Source organism: Aulonocara sp. 'chitande type north' Nkhata Bay, linkage group LG13 (assembly GCF_057382095.1).
Source record: "Aulonocara sp. 'chitande type north' Nkhata Bay isolate Kocher_YH1m ecotype deep benthic linkage group LG13, A_spYH_male_GT1.1, whole genome shotgun sequence".
In the NCBI taxonomy this organism is placed as follows: Eukaryota; Metazoa; Chordata; class Actinopteri; order Cichliformes; family Cichlidae; genus Aulonocara; species Aulonocara sp. 'chitande type north' Nkhata Bay.
In genome coordinates this window covers 3,280,794-3,298,798 of record NC_141356.1, presented here as the reverse complement: position 1 = coordinate 3,298,798, position 18,005 = coordinate 3,280,794, and the positions used below count along the sequence as shown (strand labels likewise).

The 18,005-nt window shown below is 41.1% G+C and overlaps 1 protein-coding gene and 1 long non-coding RNA gene across 6 annotated transcripts in view; one reads left to right on the top strand and one right to left on the bottom strand.

Annotated features, from left to right (window-relative positions):
- The window catches only part of LOC147315466 (uncharacterized), a 496,228-nt gene that overhangs the window by 301,358 nt on the left and 176,865 nt on the right, over positions 1–18,005 (bottom strand). For 3 of the 5 annotated variants that reach the window (XM_086258291.1, XM_086258294.1, XM_086258290.1), the window contains exon 3: positions 6,336–6,494. The exons of the other annotated variants lie outside the window; for them this stretch is intronic. Coding sequence is in view for 1 of the 3 variants with exons in the window: in XM_086258290.1 (XP_086114416.1) it covers positions 6,336–6,494 (159 nt within the window). In the remaining 2 variants the exon portion in view is untranslated. The remainder of the gene's footprint in view (positions 1–6,335; positions 6,495–18,005) is intronic. 5 annotated transcript variants of the gene reach the window in all.
- Positions 8,583–11,114, top strand: LOC147315468 (uncharacterized). The gene is made up of 3 exons (XR_015124308.1): positions 8,583–9,132; positions 9,511–9,606; positions 10,369–11,114. It is a non-coding gene; the product is annotated as an uncharacterized LOC147315468 (long non-coding RNA).

The following is an 18,005-nucleotide window of genomic DNA, read 5'->3' as shown; positions in this document are numbered from 1 at the left end:
CGATTCAAGACTTCTGGAATAATGTGCTTTGGACAAACAAGGCCACAGGACTTAGGCACCTTAAAGTCACTGAGTCAACCATGAATTCTTCTGTATACAAAAGTATTCTAGAGTCAGATGTGAGGCCATCTGTCTCACAGCTAAAGCCTTGCCAAAAGTTTGTCATACTACAGGACAGTGATTCCAGCTGTACAACCGAATGAATAAAAAAGAAAAGAAACAAGGTTCCAAAGTTCACACCTCATAATGATTGAAATAATGATGCAGGACCTTTAGCATGCACGAATTAAAAGGTAAGGTAACACAGTATTATGAAGAACAGTTGGCCAAAATTCACCCAAAACAAAGCAAGAGACTCAAAAAGTCATACAGAAAATGATTACTCCAAATTAATGCTGCTACAGTCAACTGAATCAGGAGGTGTACCACAAAGAATTCACACTTCCCTCAAACTTAGGCAAAATCCAGGTTATTCCTAAGTGTATGTTTAGTAGTGGATAAAGCCTATAGTAAGGGCTGGATCAGGTGCAATGGGCCTAGGCTGCTACAGTCTTGTCATGATGCACTGAGTGTTCCTTCTTCATACACTTCTTTAATCTCTGTGTTTATACACCACTCTGGATTAAATCATTAGTTATTGTTATTTAGCTCATTATTTCGTTATTATTAATCTCTGACTCTACTACACAGGGTTTGTTGGTCCTGTCTTCCTCCCCTCACCCCCAACCAGTCAAGGCAGATGGTTGCCCCTCCCTGAGCCTGGTTCTCCTGGTTTTCTTCCTGTTAAAAGGAAGTTTTTCCTTCTCACTGCTGCCAAATGCTTGTTCCTAGGTGGGTTGTCCAATTGTTGGAGTATTCTGTCTATTACTGTAGGGTCTTTACCTTATAACATTAAGCACCTTGAGGTAACTATTGTTGTGATTTGGCGCTATACAAATAAAATGGAATTGATCCAAACTGAATAATTTCTATTGTTAGCAAGAAACCAAAAAGACAACACATAAATAAAACAGGTTGCAAACTACCAGAGGGTTCTTTAAAGGGAATCACATTACTGCCGATGCTGCATTTAACTTATATTAGTCCAATTAAATAAACTCCAAAAGCGCAATTAACTGTGCTCACTGTCCACCACATCCATCGGTGGGCAGGCATGAACAAAACCCAGCACTGCATGTTCTCCTGAGATGTGAGCATACTAATGGCTAGTGTAGCTTAGCATAACCCCTTAGTCCCACACTGAGGCATACTAATGTCGTCGAAGCCAATCGCGTCCCTGCCTCACTAAAGAGCATACTAATTACCAAGGCTGCCCTTCTTTGTGACCTTGGCAGGTCACTTAGCAGTGTGATCAGTCCCTGACTCCTAATAAAGACACTTTAACAGGGTGAGCCACGAGGGCAGAGAGCTTTTTTACTCCACACTCTCCCTCACTCACTTTCAATTCAGTTTAATGGTGCGGTTTTAGTTTGAGAGCAGCATGGTATAAGGTGGTGAAAAAACCAAGCCATTTAATTTAGCAAAACGAACACTAGTAGAAAAGAACCAAATGATTTCTAATTCATAGCCAAAAACTTGATTCTCTGCATTCATTTTGACACATCATTCCATGATAACCACAGGTGTAATTAATGTCATTATTAAAGCCCTGGTACATCCTTGGTACAATGGAATCACTAAAAACACCATAACTGATTGTATTGATTACACCTGTGTTTACTCTGCGAAGATCTGTTCAAATTGCCAAAGAGTCTACTTTTTTAACCTTTCATTAACTTTAAACCCTGCTTTGTATAGAAACTAATGGTGTACCAAAATACCCATGAACACATAAACATTTGCTGAAGTATTTCTAGAAAATCGAAAATCAAATCAAAAAAATTTGCTTTAAATTCATAAAGAGCTGTGAAAAGGGATTCTCTGGTCAAATTCATCATCCAGTCATCAATTATGGAAGTTGTCCAGGTCCTTAAGCAGTTGAAAAAGCCCCAGATCATCACTCTACCACCACTATGTTGGACTGTTGATATGTTAGTTTAATGAAATGTTATGTTAGTTCTATGGCAGATGGGTACAAAAAGTTCCAACTTTGGTCTCATCAGTTGACAGAACATTTTCCCAAAAGTCTTGGCGATCACCGAGATGTTTTGGGGCAACAGTAAGATGAGCTTTTTCTCTCAGAATCAGAATCAGAAGACTTTATTTATCCCCAAGGGGCAATTAACAAACAACAGAGCAGCATAACGAAGATGAGGACAATAAGAACAGGCAATAAGAGTGAAATAATAAATACACAGAATATACAGTATATACAGTTTTGTTATTCTTGAATTATGAACACTAATATAACTGAGGCACAGAAGAATTGGAGAATTGGCCTTTGATCAGTGGTCTTTGATCAGTGGTCTTTGATCAGTGGGTTTTGGTCAGTGGTTGTTGATCAATGGTCATGAGAATTTGCATAACTAAGATTAAGGAACTGACCTCCCAGCCCATTGTTCCTTCAGTGGGCTGGTTTCAGTCATTATGTAAATGTACTGTTTATAAGATTGGGGAAACCTGCAGTCAGCTGAGACTGAAGAAGTCACTTGGATGGGTGACGAAACGTTTCTCCCACAAAACGCTACGTCCAGATGAACAGAATCAACTTTTTGGAGAAGAATTGGAGTTGTTTAGATGTTGCGGGCTCTTTTGTGACCTCCTGGATGAGTTATCAGTGCATTCTTGGAGTAATTTTGGTAGCCCAGTGACTTCTAGGTTTCTTCATTCGGTAGTAATGGCTCTCACCTTGGTTCACTGAAAGCCTTGAAAATGGCTTCTAGACCGACACGCGTTAATAACTTTGTTTCTCGGCCGTTTCTTTAGATTTTAACCCAATGCTCTGTGGGTTTTTTTTTTTTGTCGTTGTTGTTTTTAGATCTTTTACCCAACTTCACTTTTTTTTTTAGAAAGCTTCTATTTAAGTAATTTCTTGATCCAACAGGTCTGGCAACAAGCAGGTCCAATTTATCTATGATTTAATTACTTCAAATTAAATTACTTTTTCACACGAGTTCACACGAGGTTGGGATATGTTTTTCCCTTTAAGAACTGAATCATTATTTAAGAACTGCATTTTGTATTTTACTTGTGTTGTCTTTGTGAACTATTAAACATTGTTTGATGATCTGAAACATGGAAATGTGATAAATGTGCAAAAAAAAATCAGGAAGGAGGTAAATAATTTTCCATACTGCTGTATGTAAGAACTACAAAATGTTTTGTAGTTCTTTTCTTTAAGATGTACTGTACATTTGTGATGAAAGTGATGAAAGTATTCATTTTAAATAGGTGTGAAGTTAGATGTGCACTTGAATGATCTCATATGCTATTCATGGGCAGAAACACCTGGCTGACTTCTTACAATTGATGGAAAGACACCAGTAGCTCAGAAATATTACTCTTCACAGTGGCAGCGAACAGAAGAGGAGTGCACATGACAAACCTTAAGGCAGATGGGCTAAAGCAGCCGAAGACCACTCCTGTCAGTCAAGAAGAAAAGTCTGACTTTGCAAAGGGCTCAAGCTCACCAAAACTGGACAGTTGATGGCTGGTCTGACGGACTGCCATTTCCGCTGAGACTGGAGGGGCAGAAACTGGTGTCAGTGTTAATAATGTGGGTAGCTTTCTAAGGTGGTGGTGTGGAAAAGATTTTTTACTTGGAAAAATTTGGGACTCTTGGTGTATTTGGCTCTACATCTGCAGTTTTTTATGTGCTTCATGCAGGTCTAGTTTAGCCACATCACTTTAGTCTCAGGTCTACTTCATACAGGCCCTCATCAAGCCCAGGTCATGACATCTGGCCCTTGTCTGGCATACAGATCACTGGTTTGTGCCACTGCGTATCGTTACTAACTATCAGAATCAGAATCAGAAAGGGTTTTATTGCCAAATGTTGAGCAGGTTTACAACATTAGGAAATTGCTGCGGTGCTTCAGTGCAAACATACTGTCATAAATTACGTTTAAATAGACATGAAAATAAAAATAAGAATAAGAATTAAAAGTGCCACGTAGAAAGATATATACATGAGTGCAGGTGGTGATCAGTGCCAAAACATGGAATGATGCAGTGAACACAGCGTAGGGTCATGTGTTAGTGGTGGGGACAGTCGTACGGTTATTGTTCATGTGTCCGACAGCAGAGGGGAAGAAACTGTTCTTATGGCGAGAGGTTCTGGTGCGAATGGACTGGAGCCTCCTGCCTGAGGGGAGCAGGTCAAACAGACTGTGTCCAGGGTGAGAAGGGTCAGCTGAGATCCGAGCTGCACGCCGCAGTGTCCTGGAGGTGTACAGGTCCTGCAGAGATGGGAGTCTACAGCCAATCACCTTCTCAGCAGAGCGCACAACACGCTGCAGTCTCTGTTTGTCCCTGATAGTGGCTCCAGCGTACCACACGGTGATGGAGGAGGTGAGGATGGACTCGATGATTGCGGTGTAGAATTGCATCATCGTCCGTGTTGGCAGGTTGAATTTCTTCAGCTGCCTCAGGAAGTACATCCTCTGCTGGGCTTTCTTGATGACGGAGGTGATGGTGGGCTCCCACTTCAGGTCCTGAGTGATGGTGGTACCCAGGAAGCGGAATGAGTCCACAGAGGTGATGGGGGTGTCAGTCAGGATGATGGGGGGGAGTGGGGCTGTGTGCTTCCTGAAGTCCACAATAATCTCCACTGTCTTCTGGGCATTCAGCACCAGGTTGTTGTGGCTGCACCAGGACACCAGACGTTCAACCTCCCTCCTGTAGGCAGACTCATCCCCGTCTGAGATGAGCCCAATAACGGTGGTGTCATCTGCAAACTTGATTAGCTTGACAGACTGGTGGGTGGAGGTGCAGCAGTTGGTGTACAGGGAGAAGAGCAGAGGAGAAAGAACACAGCCCTGAGGGGAGCCGGTGCTGATGGTCCGGGAGTCCGAGACATTCTTTCCCAGCCTCACATGCTGCTTCCTATGTAAATTCTCCCATGACTACATTGTATTTTAATGGCAGTATAAAGAATTAAAATGAAAAAATAAAAATAAAAATTTCTGGAAAAGGAAAGGAAAGCCACCTTAATTGATGGTCTCTATTAATATTTTCCTTCAGTAGGCCTACGTTATATTTTGTTAATAATTCCAGAACAGAGTCTGCCATGTGTAGTGCAGACCGGGGCACTGGTATGAAAAATAGTCAAATGAGAGACAGAAAAGCTCCATAAGTTACAAAAAGAAATCGTATAATTAAACATGGTCAGAGCTATTAATAGCACCAGTATTCATAACATGAATAAAAATGTTTTTTTATTCATTATTAGAGCAGTACAACTACCTTATTTTATTTGCTATTAATATCAGTTTCTTTTGTGTTTGTGAATTAACTATATATTAAACTTGGATAAATTCAATTTTATTTATATAGCACCAAGCCAAAACAACAGCTGCCTCAAGGTGCTTTATATTGGGGCGCCTCTGTCAGTGCGCCCCAGGGTGGCTGTGGCTACAATGTAGCTTGCCATCACCAGTGTGTGAATGTGTGCGTGAATGGGTGGATGACTGGATATGTAAAGCGCTTTGGGGTCCTTAGGGACTAGTAAAAGCGCTATATAAATACAGGCCATTTACCATTTTACCATTTGTAAGGTAAAAAACATACAATAGCTGACCAAAACAATCAGACAGCCCCCACTTGGCAACAGTGGGAAGGAAAAACTTTTAACAGGAAGAAAGCTCTGGTAGATCCAGGCTCGGGGAGAGGCAGCTATCTGCTGTGACCAGCTGGTGGTGAGGGAAGACAGACAGATTTGCACATTTGCTTCAAGTTCTTTCTTTTGAAATCTCTCTGTGTGAAAAGGGCATTCACATAAACTGGGCATACGCTTTAATAAAAGGTGTGGCTATGAGAGACCTGCAGAAATTATGTAATAGAATCGTGTCAACATAATACAAAATATTCCATGGGACGCACAAGTGTTCGTTAACTTGTGCAATGATTTTTGAAACAGTTCATGAGTAGGCAGCATAACTGCTAATAGGTTTTTTCTCTGCATGTGCATTGTGTTTTTTCCCCACTGTACTGTACATTTGTTGACTCACATCCTGTGTTTGATACTTTAAAAAGAAGCATCAAACATTTCCACATTTTCCTTCTCTCCTTCTACGTTCACACAGACACACAGTTTTCTGTCCCTCTGCCTTGATCCTTCTCCATTTCCATCTGTCCCTCTCTGTCTCTCTCCCCCACCCCTTCCATCCATCCTTCTCTCTAGTGGCGCTGGACACACAGGTAGTGAAGCAGCAGGCGGTGTGGTGCTGGATAATTACCTAGTGTTTGGAGCTCCACAGGAGCCTGGGCCATCCGGGGAGAGGAGGAGGGGGGACAGCGGCAAGCCTGGCTGTATTTATAATGCACTCCGCTAACAGTACACTCCAACACTTTGCCAGTGGAAATGCAGGCCCAAATAAATGGGCTTTTGTTGCCACCTGAAAAGGAAACGTAAGAAAATGCACTTTTCATCTGCCTCTTTACCCCTCATTTTTCATGCTGCTGACTCTCAGCCATACCCACCCCCCCACTCCTGCTGTTTCTCCCTTCATTTACCTGCAAATTCCGCCCCCAGACAGTTTTACACAAGACAATTTTACACAAGAAAACATAGTGTAGAGATGCTTATGACTGGGATTAAGTTTGTTTGTTTGTTTGCCTGAATGGTGCTGAGGCTTTGTGCACACCATGGGAAATATGATCCATAGCTGTCAAGAAAAGCAGATGAGGTGATGAACAAATACTCATAAAAATGCACACAAACACACACACACACACACACACACACACACACACACACACACACACACACACACACACACACACACACCAGTCACATATCTGTGACTTCAGAGGACATTTAAATTCCTGGAGACAATGAAAAACTGAGTTATGCTATCAATACTTGCTTTTTGCTACCATAAAATACGTAACCATAATTTGACTGTGTGAATCTCAGGCTATATAAAAAGACCAACATAGCCATGACATTGCTACATGCCTTCTGAACGCCACATTTTTAACCTGCAAGATTTATAAAAGAACCAGCCTAAAGGTGCAAATAGAATTTTAGCTGCTTTCATGTTGGAGTTTTTTTAGCCCAAAACATCTCTCAAGGACAGGCAAAGTGCTGAGTTATCAGCTCAGGATATAGGATAGCTCCATAATTGGTGCAAAGACACAGATCAACAAAATACTACAATTTCAAAGCACAAACTTTAATGTTCTCACCAGTGTTGGTCAAGTTACTTGAAAAAAGTAATCAGTAACTAATTACTGATTACTTCCCCCAAAACTAATTCCGTTACTTTACTGATTACTTATTTTCAAAAGTAATTAGTTACTTAGTTACTTTTCAAAAACACGATTTACAACCTGAATAGGTGATAAAGCGAGAGATCTTTCAACCCAATTCTACTTTTTCTGCATAATCCATCATACAAAATGTAATCAAATGGAAAAGTCTCTTTTTTTTTTTAAACTTGTTTTATTAGTTGTAATCTTTTAACTTTATGCATCAAGCGAAAATTAAATTATATGGAACATTCTCTGACTGGAAGAAATTTATTTAACATTTAAACCTATTTTCTGCACATTCCAGCACATAAAATAAAATATTTTTTGTGTTTACACTCAGTCTTTCAAATAGATGCCAGTGAAACACAGCAGAAAATAAATAAAATCAATAACTCAGCAGTCCTGTTGCTCTATTTTCACCTGTATAGCAGGCGGATGTGTGCCCTGGTGCAGGTGTGCTGCAGCGGTCAGTGGAAGAATCCGCAAGTTTGTCTGTGAATTTCCCATCCCCAGGTAGCGCACTCGGTGCTTGCTCGGAAGTTAAGGGGGGTTTTCGCTGTAAAAAGAAGTTTTCTTCACACGCAGTCAACAGCGGACACTAATGTTTTTGTCACTTTTTACAGAATCAAACTCAAAATAAGGTCAGTACTTCCACGCTTTAAACGCTGCACGCTCATGCTCTCTCCCGCACTCGATATATAATCCATTGTTGATCTGCACACAGCTGTTGCCACGAATGTCGCACTCGCTTACGTCATTGTCATGAGACACTCTCGCAAAAAAAATCACGGTTTTAGTAAGGCAGTAATGCAGCGTGCTTACGGGAACGTAACAGTAATCTAATTACCTTTTTTGCAATAGTAATCCCTTACTTTACTCGTTACTTGAAAAAAGTAATCGGATTACGCGTTACTGCCCACACTGTAAACCCCAACAGTCTACCTGACTTATAAAGTTTGTGGATATAACAATTAAAATTCCTCACAAAGTTGAAACAACTTAAAACTTTTCTGTTCGGTTAACGATTCAAACAGTTATAATTGTACATGGCTTAGAAGTTAAGAGTAAATACTGCTTTCTTAATTATGATTTTTGAGTAAATGTTTTTTTCCGAGCTCCGCATGTGGACGTCATGACGTCATGACGTCTTCTCTCTAACCTGAACGACGTTGACAGAAAATTCTGTTCAATATGGCTGCCCTTCTCGAGCGACTGGAGAGCACATTTGGAGAAACTTGTAAGTAAAACGGAACCTTCGTTATGTTTATTTTTTCCGTAAAAAAGCAAGTATATTAATATGTTGCAGCCAATAACTTGTTTTCGAATGCGCTGTTGTGTTAAAAAGCACAGACCCAGGTGGTGAATAGTTGTTCGCGGTTGTTCGCGCTCTTTTTCAAACATAGATTATGTCGTCAGTTTTACAGTTTTAACCGATTAAAACACAGTTTTACGAAGAATCACACATAAAGAAAGGGTCTTAGTGATATTTTAACGACCCCTTGCCAACGCAAGAAAGTTGGCGTTTTTACAACAGCAGCCTCATTGTTCGGCAGGTTTTTTTTTTTTTCTTCTCATTAGCATCATTCAAAAGTGACTTAGCTAGCAGTGGCAACTTCTATCTAAAACAATTGAAATATAGCAAGGTGTTGTATATTTAGTGTGCTGATAAGGTTTTCAATATTTTTATTTTTTCTTCCAAGGCTGAAGGCCAAAGACAAAAAGACAGAAGGAAAAAAAATTCAGACTGCAATTAATTTCAGGTGGAGACAGTAAACACAGGTGAGTTGAAAGATCTATTGAAGAAACCATTCATTAAGTCCCTTAAGGTGAAGATTTCATATATTGATAATGATAAAATTAACACAAATTAAAAGTTTCACTGATAAACACACAATTTTTCCTTGCTTTGAACCCCATGTTCTATATAGATCACAGCTCTGATCTGGAGAACACTATTTTAAAATACTGTGTAGGGTTTTTGTCAAATGATTAAGAAACATACTCTCTGTCACAAGAGACAGAAAGGTTGTATCTTAAAAGAAAAGTCTCCAAAATTTAGTAGAGTCTGATGTCATGCAGTTTCATAAACATGTATTCTCCCCAAAGAATGACACCTGAAAACTTTGCGTTAAATGAACTTTTCTTTTCCCTTTTTAGGAGGCGCCTGATATCAACGTGAAACGCACTGCAGTACTTCGTGCCCTTCCTGTATACCTGCGGGAGGAGGACCCAGAATTCTTTTAGACATGTAATGTAAGTGTATTTTTGCATTACTTAAATTCTGCCAGTAAGATAAAATGCTATGGATTTTTTTAAATACAATTTAATACCCTAGCAGCTACCAAATTGTACAAACAAAATACCCTCTCTGTAGAAAACCCACACACACACAGGTCAGGAGCAGGGCACAGGCGTATCACAGCACTATGGCTATGCTGCAGGTGGCCCAAAAACCAGGCTGAAGTCAAGATTTAGTTTCTTTTTGAGATAAAGTCATGAAATAAAAAATTACTTTTTTTTTTAGAAAAATAATAAAAATACAAATTATGTAATGCAAGAAGCTAACACGTTAATGTACATTTTTCAAAAAAAGTAGAGTACCCTAACTCGTTACAAAGTAACCCACTACACTGCTGAATGTTTTGCTAGATTACAGGTCATGCTTGTCACATTCTCTCAAACCAACCTTACTTATTTAATTGAGGTGATCGTGGCTCAAGAGTTGGGAGTTCGCCTTGTAATCAGAAGGTTGCCGGTTTGAGCCCTGGCTCCGACAGTCTCGGTCGTTGTGTCCTTGGGCAAGACACTTCACCCGTTGCCTACTGGTGGTGGTCAGAGGGCCCGCTGGTGCCAGTGTCCGGCAGCCTCGCCTCTGTCAGTGCGCCCCAGGGTGGCTGTGGCTACAATGTAGCTGCCATCACCAGTGTGTGAATGGGTGTGAATGTCTGGATGACTGAATGTGTAAAGCGCTATACAAATACAGGCCATTTACCATTGATACTGTGTCTATTCCAGGCGGACGCATTGGATGAGTCGACCCTCATTGACACTCCAGTTGCCCTTCTCACAGTGGTTACCGACGGCGCTTCCCAGTCCAGTCCATTTTACTTCCTCAAGCATGGCTGTTTTGGCGAAAGGCGACTAGGTGATGCGTGATATTCCCAGATTTGCAAATGCATTTGCTTTATTGTTTGGCTTGATCTATGCTCTGCATTTAGACTACCCCAGGAAGCTGGTTCACACATTTGCCTTAGTCCAAAATATCTTCATGGGGCTTGATGACGGCAAACCCCTGAAACCCCTGCCTACATGCTCTTAAGGAATATAAGGCAATGTTTGTTAGGACACGCACTCTGTTACTGAGCACTTTGTTTGAAGCACTTTAAGCACTTTAAGTTTACTACAGGCTTTGGGTGGATTTAACTCCATCAGTTTACCTAATTTTCCTATACTTGACTGCCTTATCTGGTTATTTGGAAGCTGATCGTCTTTGTACCCATTTTAAAAAATTGTTTTTCATTTCTATTTTAAAAAAAAGTGATTAGTATTTGACTTTTTGTTTTGCATTTTTGTGTATTTTGAGAAAGATGCAATTAGGACTGATGTCGCCCTTTGTGAGTTTATAAAAAGATAAATGTTCTACACAGAATTTATAATGCTCACTTTATGGTGCCGATGTCCATGTTAGTTGTTTTATAAAAACATTTGTGATGTTTTTAAATTTTCATGAAAAAATGTTAAATAAACAAAATGTAAAGTAACTGAATTTCCGTACTTTTTTTTTTTTTAGTAGTCTACACTCACAACATAAATATCTTTTAATTAATAATCAGATAATTTGAGTTTAGGTTGTAATATAATTGCATTGTGTTGCATCAAAATAATAAACTACAAGAAACACAAAAATATTGAAATTAAAGTATACAGTCTTTGAGTAAAGCTCAATTAATAAAATATAAAATATAATTTAAAATTTTTAGGTTAACAATAAATACAAATTTTGAGTACCCCATACTTAGAAGATATGAGTTTTTGTACTTAAATCTTTTGAGGTAATCAGTTTCCACAAAAGTTTTAAGTTCAGTCAACTTGTTCGGGTTTACAGTGCATCTCTGGTTCTCACACCTAGCAAGACATATTTTCAGTCAAATAACTAAAAAAAAAAAAAAAAAAAACAAGGCCTCCAAAAGACACCAACAGCTCAAACACAGTAATTAGGTCCAGTTTTGTAACTCTGGTTGTAATATAGATAAGAACAGACAGCAGACCATGTTCCTAACTTTAAACTTTAGCACAAGGTAGGTTTGGAGTCAGAAGTTACTATATTTGGATTACAGGTAAGTTATTAGCTGAGTCAATATTGGTTAGCAAGCTAAGTTAGCACACGCACAGGCATAGATAGATCAAATAATTTTTTTGATATTTTAATTAAATTGGCCCAAAATGGCCCAAATATGGCTAAATCTACTTGTGAGACCTATCTACCTAACATACATGTCAATCAAAACAATCACAACCTTACCCAACCCAGCCATCACACTATTGTAATGAAGGTGGAAACAACGACCTGAGACATTTTTTTTGTACCAGGCTAAAAATAAGTTAAGTTTTTCAATTTAATATGGTTGTTTAAGGGGGCTGACTCACTTTTGGAGCAATCTCAAGTGGCCACAAGGGAAGGTGCACACAAAAACACACACACACAAAAAAAAAAACTGGAAAACCTGGCAATCTGAGTATGGCCAAACAAATCCCAAGAAAAAGGCATTTTGTTTGGTGCTCATCAGCCAAATGAATAATGGAGCCTTCTAACTAGATTCTCAGTGAAACCACAATGCACCTGACCCACTGAAGTGGAGTGGAGTGGGCAAGCGCAGCGCCAGCAGCAGCATCCGGTTGGCCAGTTGTCCAGACTCCATTAGCCTAGAAGAGCCATCAGTGAGGATTAGACAGGAGCCCTTTTCAATCCTCATCCAGCGTAACATCCAAGCCCCCCCCTTCTCCTAACCCCCGTCCCTCGCCAGCTCTCTGAGCATGAGCCAGGTTTTCCTGACTGGGCCACAAGCTCGGCCAGAGCCCTCATGTCTCTGGAGCCTCTGCCACTCTCCGCTTTAGCCTCAGCTGCTGGAGATGTTGTCCCTAATTAACAAGGGATTAAGCCATCATCTCGGCTTGTAATACAGCCTGGATGGGAATTCCAATATGGATGCTGGGATGAGGGGGGGGGGGGGGGGGGGGGGGGCTGAGGGTAAGGGAGATTGGACTGGGTAGAAAGAGAGAAAGGGAGAGAAACTAGTGGCGTTTAGCAGCTCAGTAAATTACTCTTGACCCGTAGGACTGAGGGGAGTCTATCGGCACGGCAAGCTGGCTGCCAATTACAACAGCTCAGGCCTGCCAAAAGTTTTATTGGGTGGAGGGCGGGGGCAAGTTAGGAGGTGATTGCTGTGCATATGCGTGTGTGTGTGTGTGTGTTGGGGGGGGGGGGGGGGGTTCATTTTTAATGGCCTTTCACCATATTACTTTCTGTCAGGATTGGAAGTGTTTGCATTTGGAGGGATATTGACATAATTATGATGAGAATTTGATGGAGGTTGAAAATGAAAATAGAACTTTTTTTTACAGTCCCCACAAGCCACTGTGTTCATTACACTGTCAGACAGAAATGTTTTATTCAGCTTTGTCTCCACTGACTGCTAAGATTTGGTGTCTGCTATCCCCACATCATTACATTTACAATCAGTCTTACCACTTTTGTTAGTATTACAATTAATAATAATGTTACTGTCAATGTTTTTTATAGCAATAATAGCACTTTTAATAATCATTGTAAATATCTATAACCCAAACTAAAAGTCATTTCATTATTTTTCTAGACATGTGCTGTCCCTAATCCTTCCTACCAACAATCAAAAGTGAGGGTGACGAACTAAAGTCCATACAGTCTCTTACTACGGTTGGGCTACTATTTATGACCAGATCTTCATGCAAGTCTCTGGAAGAATGTTCTTTCAGCAGTATTATGAATTTCAGTTTTTTATGCTTGAATATTTAGTATGGTTTTTAACTGACCTAAAAAAACATGATGCATTAATTTTTGTACAAGGATATTCTTAAATATTGAACATGATTCAAATGATAAAGAAATAAATAAATGGGAAAATACAAGTGAGGTTGATGGTGTTGAGTTCGGCCCACACCGGGGTGCCTGTCTCATTAGGCATCTAGGTGAAGAGGCCTAGGTCACAGTAGGCTTGTGTGCCTTCGAAGATTTATGTGATACTCAGGGGGAGGACAATAGAGAGCCAGTGCCCGCTGACCACCAACAAGAGAACAAGTGAGAGAAAATCTCGCTTGCAGGGAAACAAAAGTAACTGTTGATGGGATGATCCTTCCTCAGGTTCACCAAGGAAAGCGTTTATGAATTTATTCCTAGACCTTGCTGACCAATGGCTGTTTCATCTTAGCATGAGTTGAACTACACAGGGAGTGAATTTGGGTTTGTAGGAAGAGCTGAAGTGCATCATTGTAACGAAAGGGATGTGCTTGATCAGAAGATCAGTACACTGAGACAATGATAAGGTCCCCCGTGGTACAATGCTGGATTCACCAAATTCTGACGCTACCGTTCAAATGTGGCAGAAGAAATCTCCACTGGTTTTCATCGTCTTCTACTTTCTAACTTTGGTGCAAATTGTAGCCTCAGTTTCCCGCTGCCAGGAGTCGTGTCTGGTTAGGTCGTCTTCTGCTGTAGCTCATCTGCTTCAAGGTTGCCTGTGTTGTGCATTCAGAGCTGTTCTTCTGCATACCTTTGAGTTACTAATGCCTTCCTATCAGCTTGAAGTAGTCTTGTCATTCTCTTCTGAACTCTGAGATCAGCAAAGCATTTTCAGTTAAGATAAGATAAGATAAGATAACCTTTATTAGTCCCACACGTGGGAAATTTGTTTTGTCACAGCAGGAGTGGACAGTGCAAAAGTTATGAGGCAAAAATTAGAATACAATAAGAATAAATACAGTACACAACTGTACAGAATAGAATAAAATAAAATACTATATACAGTAGAATAAAATAAAATAAATATACAATAAGATAAAAATAGAATACAAATACAAATACTATATACAACTGAGTAAAAATACAACGATGACAGAAAGGATTATTGCACTTAGTATTATTGCATATGTATGGATGTGTGTGCTTGATCAGTTAAAGTCTTTATTATGGAGTCTGACAGCAGTGGGGAGGAAAGACCTGCGAAATCTCTCCGTCTCACACCGTGGGTGCCGCAGTCTCCCACTGAAGGAGCTGCTCAGTGCTGTCACAGTCTGCTGCATGGGGTGGGAGATGTTGTCCATCAGGGATGACAGCTTAGCCGCCGTTCTCCTGTCACTCACCACCTCCACTGGGTCCAGAGGGCATCCTAGAACAGAGCTGGCCCTTCGGATCACCCTGTTCAGTCTCTTCCTGTCCCCAGCAGAGATGCTGCCGCCCCAGCAGACCACGCCATAAAAGATAGCAGAAGCCACAACAGAGTCATAGAAGGTCTTCAGGAGTGGGCCCTCCACTCCAAACGACCTGAGTCTCCGCAGCAGGTACAGCCTGCTCTGCCCTTTCCTGTAGAGGGCGTCTGAGTTATGAGTCCAGTCCAGTCTATTGTTCAGATGAACACCAAGGTACCTGTAGCTGTCCACAGCCTCAATGTCCATACCTTGGATGTTCAGTGGTTGCAGTGGAGAATGCTTGTGCCTGCGGAAGTCTACCACCAGTTCCTTGGTTTTACTGGCGTTGATCTGGAGGTAGTTCAGCTGGCACCAGTCCACAAAGTCTTGGGTCAGACCTCTGTACTCCTTGTCGTCCCCATCAGTGATGAGGCCGACTATTGCAGAGTCATCAGAGAACTTCTGCAGGAAGCACTGGGTGGAATTGTGGGAGAAGTCTGCAGTGTAGATGGTGAAGAGGAACGGAGCCAGAACCGTTCCCTGTGGGGCCCCCGTACTGCAGACGACCCTGTCCGACACACAGCCCTGAGTCCTCACATACTGTGGTCGGTCGGTGAGGTAGTCCAGGATCCAGGTAGTGAGGTGATGGTCCACTCCAGAGTTCTCCAGCTTGTCCTTTAGAACCGAGGGAAGAATAGTGTTGAAGGCACTGGAGAAATCAAAGAGAGAACTACCGCTCATTCTGAAGCTCAGGTTGTACTTTAGCAGGTATTTTTGACCATTCTTTAAAGAAATCTGTTACAGTGGGGCAAAAAAGTATTTAGTCAGCCACCGATTGTGCAAGTTCCCCCACCTAAAATGATGACAGAGGTCAGTAATTTGCACCAGAGGTACACTTCAACTGTGAGAGACAGAATGTGAAAAAAAATCCATGAATCCACATGGTAGGATTTGTAAAGAATTTATTCGTAAATCAGGGTGGAAAATAAGTATTTGGTCAATAACAAAAATACAACTCAATACTTTGTAACATAACCTTTGTTGGCAATAACAGAGGTCAAACGTTTACTATAGGTCTTTACCAGGTTTGCACACACAGTAGCTGGTATTTTGGCCCATTCCTCCATGCAGATCTTCTCGAGAGCAGTGATGTTTTGGGGCTGTCGCCGAGCAACACGGACTTTCAACTCCCGCCACAGATTTTCTATGGGGTTGAGGTCTGGAGACTGGCTAGGCCACTCCAGGACTTTCAAATGCTTCTTACGGAGCCACTCCTTTGTTGCCCGGGCGGTGTGTTTTGGATCATTGTCATGTTGGAAGACCCAGCCTCGTTTCATCTTCAAAGTTCTCACTGATGGAAGGAGGTTTTGGCTCAAAATCTCACGATACATGGCCCCATTCATTCTGTCCTTAACACGGATCAGTCGTCCTGTCCCCTTGGCAGAAAAACAGCCCCATAGCATGATGTTTCCACCCCCATGCTTCACAGTAGGTATGGTGTTCTTGGGATACAACTCAGTATTCTTCTTCCTCAAAACACGCCGAGTTGAGTTTATACCAAAAAGTTCTACTTTGGTTTCATCTGACCACATGACATTCTCCCAATCCTCTGCTGTATCATCCATGTGCTCTCTGGCAAACTTCAGACGGGCCTGGACATGCACTGGCTTCAGCAGCGGAACACGTCTGGCACTGCGGGATTTGATTCCCTGCCGTTGTAGTGTGTTACTGATGGTGACCTTTGTTACTTTGGTCCCAGCTCTCTACAGGTCATTCACCAGGTCCCCCCGTGTGGTTCTGGGATCTTTGCTCACCGTTCTCATGATCATTTTGACCCCACGGGATGAGATCTTGCGTGGAGCCCCAGATCGAGGGAGATTATCAGTGGTCTTGTATGTCTTCCATTTTCTGATGATTGCTCCCACAGTTGATTTTTTCACACCAAGCTGCTTGCCTATTGTAGATTCACTCTTCCCAGTCTGGTGCAGGTCTACAATACTTTTCCTGGTGTCCTTCGAAAGCTCTTTGGTCTTGGCCATGGCGGAGTTTGGAGTCTGACTGTTTGAGACTGTGGACAGGTGTCTTTTATACAGATGATGAGTTCAAACAGGTGCCATTCATACAGGTAACGAGTGGGGGACAGAAAAGCTTCTTACAGAAGACGTTACAGGTCTGTGAGAGCCAGAGATTTTCCTTGTTTGAGGTGACCAAATACTTATTTTCCACCCTGATTTACGAATAAATTCTTTACAAATCCTACCATGTGAATTCATGGATTCTTTTTTCACATTCTGTCTCTCACAGTTGAAGTGTACCTCTGGTGCAAATTACTGACCTCTGTCATCATTTTAAGTGGAGGAACTTGCACAATCAGTGGCTGACTAAATATTTTTTGCCCCACTGTATGTATTTAGTAAAATCAGTTTATATTTTTGTGGTACTACTTTCTGTGTAAAGTAGAGAACACCAAGTGTGGCGTATGTGCGCATTGATATGCCTGTGCCTTTTCCACAACATGGTTAATAAAGTAAGTTACTAACAACCAAAAGGTGTTGTTACTTTACAAGTTAAGTTATAAGAGAGAACATAACACAATCAGTTGTTTGCATGTGCTTGGCTGTTTAAATAGTTGTGTTAACGAGTGGATGAAGGTGGTCCCTGACTTACTTTCCTCCTAAGGGGACACCCGGAACCAAAACACGCCAGCAAAATAGAACAGAATAACAGAGACACTGGATTCCCTCACCGTACCAAGGTCATGCTATTACTGCTTGAGTAGGCTTGGAGTGTAGGTTGGACCAACCTGGGGAGGAGTTTTTCCACAGCATATTCATTCTGGGCAGATTTTAGTCTTTTTTTGTTCATTTATTTTTGAATATTACTTATAATATTACTCATCTGTGTTGGAAATGGGCCACATAAATAAATCTGCCTTTCTTGGCCACAGTTACAGAAAAAAAATGCTATGATGGGTTAATAAAGAGTTCTTCTGATTTACTTCCACAACATTTTTTCCTGGCAAAAGCATAACCACCTTTCTCTTCTTTTCAACCCTTTCCTGCTCCAATGTATTTTGCTTTTTCTCAATAAATTCTTGTAACGATTACATACAGGGAGTGCAGAATTATTAGGCAAATGAGTATTTTGTCCACATCATCCTCTTCATGCATGTTGTCTTACTCCAAGCTGTATAGGCTCGAAAGCCTACTACC